General features: G+C 35.9%; 1 protein-coding gene across 4 annotated transcripts in view; it reads right to left on the bottom strand.

Moving 5' to 3' along the window:
* The window catches only part of cdc42bpaa (CDC42 binding protein kinase alpha (DMPK-like) a), a 72,292-nt gene that overhangs the window by 3,318 nt on the left and 60,230 nt on the right, over nucleotides 1–8,744 (bottom strand). For 3 of the 4 annotated variants that reach the window (XM_016278081.1, XM_016278082.1, XM_016278083.1), the window contains 9 exons: nucleotides 8,489–8,551; nucleotides 7,756–8,355; nucleotides 6,366–6,463; nucleotides 6,120–6,204; nucleotides 5,615–5,738; nucleotides 4,461–4,578; nucleotides 3,859–4,041; nucleotides 3,048–3,165; nucleotides 2,305–2,459 (listed from right to left, as the gene is read on the bottom strand). In XM_016278081.1, coding sequence (XP_016133567.1) covers nucleotides 2,305–2,459; nucleotides 3,048–3,165; nucleotides 3,859–4,041; nucleotides 4,461–4,578; nucleotides 5,615–5,738; nucleotides 6,120–6,204; nucleotides 6,366–6,463; nucleotides 7,756–8,355; nucleotides 8,489–8,551 — 1,544 coding nt within the window. The remainder of the gene's footprint in view (nucleotides 1–2,304; nucleotides 2,460–3,047; nucleotides 3,166–3,858; nucleotides 4,042–4,460; nucleotides 4,579–5,614; nucleotides 5,739–6,119; nucleotides 6,205–6,365; nucleotides 6,464–7,755; nucleotides 8,356–8,488; nucleotides 8,552–8,744) is intronic. The other variant, XM_016278084.1, reaches the window with a different exon arrangement.

The following is an 8,744-nucleotide window of genomic DNA, read 5'->3' as shown; positions in this document are numbered from 1 at the left end:
TACTTTATTTAGTAAGGGTGCATGAAATTTCATTGAAAGTGAGAGTAAAAATGTACAATGCTACAAAAATATATTTATTTCAAATAAATTCTGTTGTTATTTTTCTATTCAAATTTTTCAGAATCCACAAAAATATTAAGCGGCACAACTGGTTTCAACATTAATAAGAAGAACTGTATAATAAGAAATGTTTCTTGAGCACCAAATCAGCACATTAGAATGATTTCTAGAAGGATCATGTGACACTGAAGACTGGAGTCATGATGCTGAAAATTCAGCTTTCACAGGAATAAATTACAATTTACAATATATTAAAATGGAAAACAGTTATTTTAAATTGTAATAATATTTCACAAAATTACTGTTTTTACTGTATGTTTGATCAAATAAATGCAGCATGAAATATTTCTTTTAAAAAACATTAAGGACCTTAAGAAGAAAAACCTTAAGAAGAAAAGTGGATTCTGCATAATATGGCTGTATTGGTGCTTTAAAGATGAGTTTCAAGAGACTTCACTGAGATGGTGGTACCATGTTAATAGTCTCACTGGTACTGCTATAACCAGTTAAAACCTCTATAAACCTACACCTCTAAATTCATCCCTTTTAAATCACTCAATGGCCTAGGACCTAAATACATAGCAGATATGCTCACTGAATATAAACCTAACAGACCACTCAGATCATTAGGATCGAGTCAGTTAGAAATATCAAGGGTTCACACAAAACAAGGGGAGTCTGCTTTTAGTTATTATGCCGCCCGCAGTTAGAATCAGCTTCCAGAAGAGATCAGATGTGCTAAAACATTAATCACATTTAAATCTAGACTCAAAAATCTGTTTAGCTGTGCATTTGTTGAATGAGCACTGTGCGATGTCCGAACCGATTGCACTATATTTTATGTATAATCGTTTTCTTAAATTAATTTTAAACCTCTTAAAATTCATTTTTTCAAAGTTTTTAAATTCCTTGTTTTGTGATTATTTTATTATTTTATTTTATGTAAAGCACTTTGAATTACCATTGTGTATGAAATGTGCTATACAAATAAACTTGCCTTGCCTTACCACTAAAAATATTAATAAAAAAAATAAAATAATTTCTATTAATTTCTAATAATTTCCTAGTTAGCTGTAGCTGTGTAATATTCAAGAACAAATGCTGTAACTGCCATATAAATATTTAAAAGTTAGAACTAGAGAACAAATCACCTATCAAAATTGCTAAAACAAAAAACAAAACAAAAAACCAAGACATTTACTCAATTTACTAAAAATGTATCTGAAAATATTTATCCATTTTCATTCTGTTAGCACATTTATTGGTCAACGTGATCATTTCAAATTACCCAAATATCAGCCCATTAAATGGTCTGTTATAAGCTAGAACCACCACAACATCAATCCTCCACTACATAATATAAGGTGGATGGATAAAAGGTGCTATGTGACACATTAATGCTATTACTAAAGCAAGCAAACGCTGTACAATTCCACCACCTACACAGATCAAACACGCTTTCAAACAAGTAGACAGCTCAACTAACTCATTTCCTCCATCTGAGGTCTAGGATGGAGCTACAGGGTTCAGACCTGGGGAAGCAGTGTCATGTACGTTACCTTTAGCTTACTAAGCAGGGTCCTTAAAGCCCTTTTCAGATCAGGAGTCTTCTCTGTGGGTGACACTCCCGGCCACTAAAGAGTCACACACAGCACCCACACGTCATTATGGAGTCAACGTGCACATGGTCAAACGTGGGGCCGAGATTCAGATTGTGTGTGTGTGTAGGTGGAGTGTAAGGCAGGTCAACACCGAAATCTGTGGATATGGTGCCACTCCACACACGCATATAGCGTGAGAAAGAGAGGATAGAGATCCTCCAAACAAATTTTGGCAGGTGAAACGGAAAGGATGCCTGTGTACTGGAATTGTATAACACACTTCTAGTGCTCTCTACTGAGTATTAGTGGTGATCAGCATCACATTTACCTGCTTTGATCAGTCTGGAAGTCGAATGAACATGTTAAATCAACATTTACAAAAAGAACACTATAAAGGGGCAAATACGCCTTTTGAAATCCCATCAGACTTGTCATTCGTAATGGACCAAAACATTTCCACATGACTACAGATCTTAGCAGTATTTATTTTATCCACAGAGAACCTTATTTTTTAGCAATAAACAAGTCTGGTTTTTCAAATATTTTTAGGTATTTAAAAAAAAAAAAAAACCTAAGCCAAAAATACTTTCAGAAAGAAAGGCATCTGGAAAAGCAGGCACTGACAATCGTTGCTGGTACTGACCTCTCTGTCAAAATGGGATAGGGGGGCATCACCCCCGCAGTCAATGCCCCCTCCAGATGACAGCGAGCCATCAGACGTCATCTGCCGTTTGGTGGAACCGTAGCTGCCAACGGAAAGGTCCCGTCTCAGTGCACTGCCATTTTGAGAGGAGGAGCCTGGGATATGGGACAGCCATCAACAGATTAAGACATTGACTTATTCAATATGAGAACCTGCCAAAGTCTGAACTTTCAATAGAACATTCAAAAGTTCAAAAGAGTGTTTGAAAATTCAAAAAGAAGGTTTTAAAGTTAGAACATTCAAAAAATACGTTTGGAGGTTCAAAAGACAATTTGAAAATTCTAAATATAGTCTGAAAATTCAAATGTTTGAAATTTCAAAAGAAAATGTTTTGAAAAAGAAAGTTTAAAGCAAGTTCAAAAGAAAATAACAAAATTAGTATTTTATAATAATAAAATTTAGTTTTGTCAGTTTTTCATGAGCTGTTCTACATTACATACTCAAATGCCCCTTATCAACAAAAAGACCTGTCTGACCACACGTACATGTCACTTTTAATTTACTTTCAAAATATATTAAAAAGGTACCCTAAAACTGAATTTTAGGGAGAAAACAGGCACTCTGTTCTGAATAAACTTACATTTTTCTACTAATTTAATGATTTTTCCTTACATTTTTTTTTTTCAGAAATACTTATTCTTATCCCTGTATCTCTGTCTATGAACAGATATTTCAATACTCACGTGCGCCAAGGCCGCTGCTGGCACTCATAGATCGGCCTGGTTCAGGCCTGGCCTTGCTGATGGAGGGGATACTGACGGATGCTCCCAGGACACCACGGCTCTCCTGAGGGCGCATATTCTGAACAACGCAAACACAGTCAGGAAAAAAATAACTCTTACATTACATATTACTGAAATAAAACAATAAATAAAAAATTCACAAGGCAGGGGTAAAAATGTACCAGTGTCACTGTACATGATCTTAAATTATATAGAGGGGGAAAATACATTTTCTCACTTAGTTTTTTAATTATCTACATAAAACATGCAGAATACACAATCGTTCATTCCCATTCATAAAACCCCATGAAATGATCATCTGGAGTTTTGTAGCTTATAATCCATGTCTGTTAGCTTTGAGATCATATTGGCTATTTAATATTATTAATTAATCATATTTATTTAATATATACTAATATTTATATTATGTATACATTAACAATATAAATTGTATTAATATTTGTATGCATTAACTAAAGATGTACAAACATTTTTTTATATTTAACTTAATTTGTCATTTACATTTTTTTTAAATCAATATTTTTAATAATAATGCTAAAAAAAATTAAATAAAGGGAGGGATGATTTAGCTTGTAAGAATCAGACAGATTGTAAACTTTAGAAAATGACACATAACTGTGATGCAAGCAGATAATCGGAACATAGATTGATAGTTTGAGCAATATGAAAGTGAGCTAATGCATGTGTGCATAAATGCATCCTCTTCAGAGAACAGATGGAGAGTTGTCTGTATATGTCTCTCTGGTCCTACCAGAGAGCAGATGGAAGCAGGGGTCCCGGGGGCGGAGCTGAGGGACAGGGAGTGTGAGGAGAGAGGGGAGGAGTCCTGGGACAGGAAGTTGTCAGCAGAGGTGACAGTCATGTGATAGACATGCTCAAAGCTTGTAGGGGTGGAGATGAGGCGCAGGCGAGGAGAGGGGAGAGGAGAACCGGGCTACAGCAGAAACCCAGGAGGAACAGATATAGAGAGAGAAATGGGGGGAAAAAGAAAGAAAAAATATAGATGCATGCAACAGTTTTCTGCTTAATAATGGCTTAAGAAAGAGGAAGAGGTGAGGTTGTGTAAAAGACAACACGAAAGCAAAATCGACCCCATTTACATCATAAATTTTGGTTGATCTAAAGGAAATAAAATTGTATTAACTAGTTTGCTTGAGCAACAAAGTCAAATGTGGTTTTATGTTATCTTTTAATCAAGCTCATCTATAAAACTTAAATAATAACAGTGGAAATAATTAATGAAAGATGGCTCATGCTCATTAGCATGGCTCTTAGAAACAGATGGATGGAGGCGTAGAGAAGCGGGAGAAGAATATGAGAGGTGACGTTCCCCCTGCTGTTAGCTGCTCCTACCATTGGCAGATCTTTCAGGATCTGGATCCCGTCTCCCGGGCCCATATGAACCACATGGTTGAAGTTTGTTGGGTTTGAAATCAACTTATTCCTCATTTCTGGGTCTCTCAGCATCTCCCTAGAGGGCATAAACAATGCAGTGAGACCCAGAGCACCGTCTCAAGACTAGAATAATTCAAGAAAAATTGCCAGCATGAAACCTGAATTACTGAAGGACTTTTCACACTGTGCTGAATAACCACGTTACCAGCACTAACCCACCTTACATTATACGTAACCACGTAATTTACAATAACCAACAATTTTGGAGTTTGAAAAATATATATATAACTCTTTTCACTTGAGTTTCAATAGGCCACATTGCCACTGTGTCCCTAAATGTCCTGGCTCTTCTAAACTTTATAATGGCAGTGAATAGTGGTCAAGACTAACTGTTGTACTCGCGTTCACGAGAGAGTGGCATTCCAGCAGATTATGTAGGATGCAGGCATAGTGTAAGCTCCGGTGAGAAGTGACTAACTCAGAAGCGCAGAGGAGAGAGAACAAAACAAAACACAGGTCACAAATTCCGACAGTTAGCGGAAGCTAGAGGTTACGGTTTATAAAGTTTTAAATATGGATATTTTTCTTACACAAACACATCGATTTACTTCAGAAGGCCTTTATTAACCCCCCCCCCCTTCAAAATCTCAACACCCATTCACTGCCATTATAAAGCTTGGAAGAGCCAGGACATTTTTAAATATAACTCTGATTGTATTTATCTGAAAGAAGAAAGTCGTATACACCTAGGATGGCTTGAGGGTGAGTAAATCATTGGGTCATTTTCATTTTTGGGTGAACTATCCCTTTAATTCCATTGTCAAATCGCTGTGATTTATTCATTCATTAAATTAATCACACCCTTTTTGTATATAAACCATATCTCGAAATCAATTTTATTTTATTTTGATATATTGTGCAGCCCTACTTTGTAAATATGCAAATAAGAACATTAACCACATTAAGCATTAACTAACTAAACAAAATTATGATTAATATGAACATTTAACATTTCCCAGGGTTTAAAGTGGTCCAAATTAACAATTGTGAAAAGCCCATTAGAGTTTCCTTTGGAAGTCATGATGGTTAGTGTTGCTAGGCTTGAACATCACCTCCTCTGCAGAACTCTCTCCTCCTCTGGCACACGGAACGAAAAGCGGCGTTTGCTCATCATACTGCGTACCATCTGTTTGCGGCTGTTATCAGACGTCTCTGGCACCACCAGCTCATCTCCCTCTGCACATCATTACACAGAACACAAAGCATTACACACATTTCACAACACATTAAACAGTATGAAACAAAACAACAAGCATCCATTAGGATGTACAACTCTGTTATGTCATCACATATGCATGAGCTGATGCACATTATTCATAAGACACTACATATTATGCCAATTCTTTACATTGTAACAACATGAAATCAAAATGTACCCCATTTTTAGGGTGTTCATAATTTTATAAAATGCATTTGCTGTCTTTCTCTTTCTCTGTTGTTTCTCTCTGAAACAACTTTCTTTTCATTTTCTTATCTTTTCTTTCCTGCTGAATATGCATAAAAACATGGGGCAGGAATATTCAGAATCCGGAGGAGCAGAAGGAAGAAGCATCTCACCTGCTGTCTTGTTTTTAAAGTAGATGAGCCGTACGGTCTCCAGCCCCAGCAGGTTTAGAGAGCCATCAGCGTTCAGAGGATGAACCTGCAACGCAAGCGACACACAGCTCATTAACACACCGCACTTCAATTTACCACCTGCTTCAACATATATTTTATTTCACAGAGATGAGAAGCTCTCTGCAGAAGATGTCTGTTTTTCTTATAATGTTGTTTTGTATATATTAAGATACATGAAAAAATGACCTTTTTCAAAGGCATCGTCTGAATCCACTCCATAGTGTTGACGTCAAATACATCCACTGCATTCTCACTATACACTGACAGATAAGGTGCATTATAACCTGCAAGACAAGAGTCACAGAAAACATTTTAAAATGTTCAGTTTTGTTAAAATCACTAACCCTAAGTGTGAGAAACGGTCATCTTCACAAACATCACAAACTATTAAGCAATCTTGTCCACAGCATTCCTATGTCCCAGGACATTTCGTGCAAATTATGGGCACAACATCCACAACCAAACAATCGGTGACTATTATAAACTATTAACAAGCAATTACAACAATGCATTCTCATCTTGAGTACATAGAATATCTATTGTAATATTTTTTTCATGAGATAACCTATTAAACATTATATTTTAAATATATATTATACTATATATATATATCCATAATATATTATATTTTACAATATATATTTAAATATTATATTAACAAAATAATCCAGCAGTATTGGCTGAGACTCTTTTCCTTTATTATGATGTATTATTACATAATATATTACATATAAACTCTACAAATATCAATAATATACTTAAGGTGTTTATTATACTATATTTTATATTATATTATTATAAAACCAATTCAACAATATTATCTTTGGTGACAGACTATTTTTTAAATGAATTAATTGATTAATTATTATTAATATTACATATCATAATATACAGGTGCATCTCAATAAATTAGAATGTCGTGGAAAGGTTCATTTATTTCAGTAATTCAACTTAAATTGTGAAACTCGTGTATTAAATCAATTCAATGCACACAGACTGAAGTAGTTTAAGTCTTTGGTTCTTTAAATTGTGATGATTTTGGCTCACATTTAACAAAAACCCAGCAATTCACTATCTCAACAAATTAGAATACTTCATAAGACCAATAAAAAAAAACATTTTTAGTGAATTGTTGGCCTTCTGGAAAGTATGTTCATTTACTGTACATGTACTCAATACTTGGTAGGGGCTACATGGTAGGGGACCAACACCATGGTCATTTAACCAACTTTTGGTGCTTTTGGCAGTGTGGGCAGGTGCCAAATCGTGCTGGAAAATGAAATTTTAAAATATATTTAAACATTATATTACATTATTTTTTTTATATATTATATTAACAATTGCCAAGTAGCAATACTACCTTTGGAAATGAATTGAAATAAAATTGTAAGAAAAAAATATGGCAGAGCATAGTATTAAAATAAGGCTTGTCATGTACTTCCCGTTTGATGATGGAAATGTAAACCATAATTTCAAGTGCAACTTTCATCCTAAACCTTGTGGATTGATACTATCACACAGTTAAAAGTGAACACAAGCCATATTAATCAGTACAGAAATGGCGATCGTCACTCACGACATGCGGTGGGCATAGCCGGCCACATCAGTTCCTGTTGTCGTGACCGTCTGCCCTGACAGTCCACGTACACGCCGATACTGCTGAAGCACAAGAGCAGCTCTTTACTGGAGATCTCCACGGCACAGAGAGCGTCCAGTCTCAGCTGCTCGATGAAGGCCAGGGTGTGATCGTCAGGGTGGAGGAGGCAAGAGGTAGTTCCATCCCCCTGAAGATTATAGCGCAGGAACCCGGACTGGAATCCCACGCAGAGTTTGTCGCCCTGGAGACCCATCCACTGCACGGATCCCGGGACGAAAATATCCCGCAGCTTCCGATGACGCGTTTTGCTCTTGTTTAGCTCGTAGATCATCACCTTGTCAGGTTTTTTCATATACACAAAGAGGTATGTGAGAGATCCTTGTCTGATCGTGCCAGAAACCAGAGTTGGGCAGCCTTTGGTCTCTGCTATCTTGTGAAAATCGGCCTCACGGTCATCCAGGGCTGCCATTGGGTAGAGCCGCACATGGCCATTTCGGCCCGATATCACAGCGATTAACTGTTCTGATGGGATCAGCTCAATCTGACGGACCTTCTTATTTTCTCCTACCTTGATAATATCTGTGAACAGGAATATATAAACAATAAGAGGCTTTGTATTAACATCAAAGAATGCAGTAAGACGCCTATATATACAGTCTAAATGCAGCAGATAAGTACAGTAAACACAGGTAAAGCTTTTAATTACACTTACCATCTTTGGTAACGTGAATAACGTACAATCCTTCCTCATTGCCCAGGGCTATCCTCTCATGATCTGCAGATAAATAAAAACACAGTTAAAATAAACAGAAAGCAAAGTTTGATAAAGCTAGGCTGGATTGAGCTTGACTAGCGCAGACTAATTCGTAAATTGTTATTTTATTAAAGAGAATTTTTCTTGCTTTCTTGAAGTACAAACATGTATATATATATATATATATATATATATATATATATATATATATATA

Source organism: Sinocyclocheilus grahami, unplaced genomic scaffold (assembly GCF_001515645.1).
Source record: "Sinocyclocheilus grahami isolate Dianchi unplaced genomic scaffold, SAMN03320097.WGS_v1.1 scaffold118.1, whole genome shotgun sequence".
NCBI lineage: Eukaryota > Metazoa > Chordata > Actinopteri > Cypriniformes > Cyprinidae > Sinocyclocheilus > Sinocyclocheilus grahami.
This window is presented reverse-complemented; position numbering and strand designations above follow the sequence as displayed.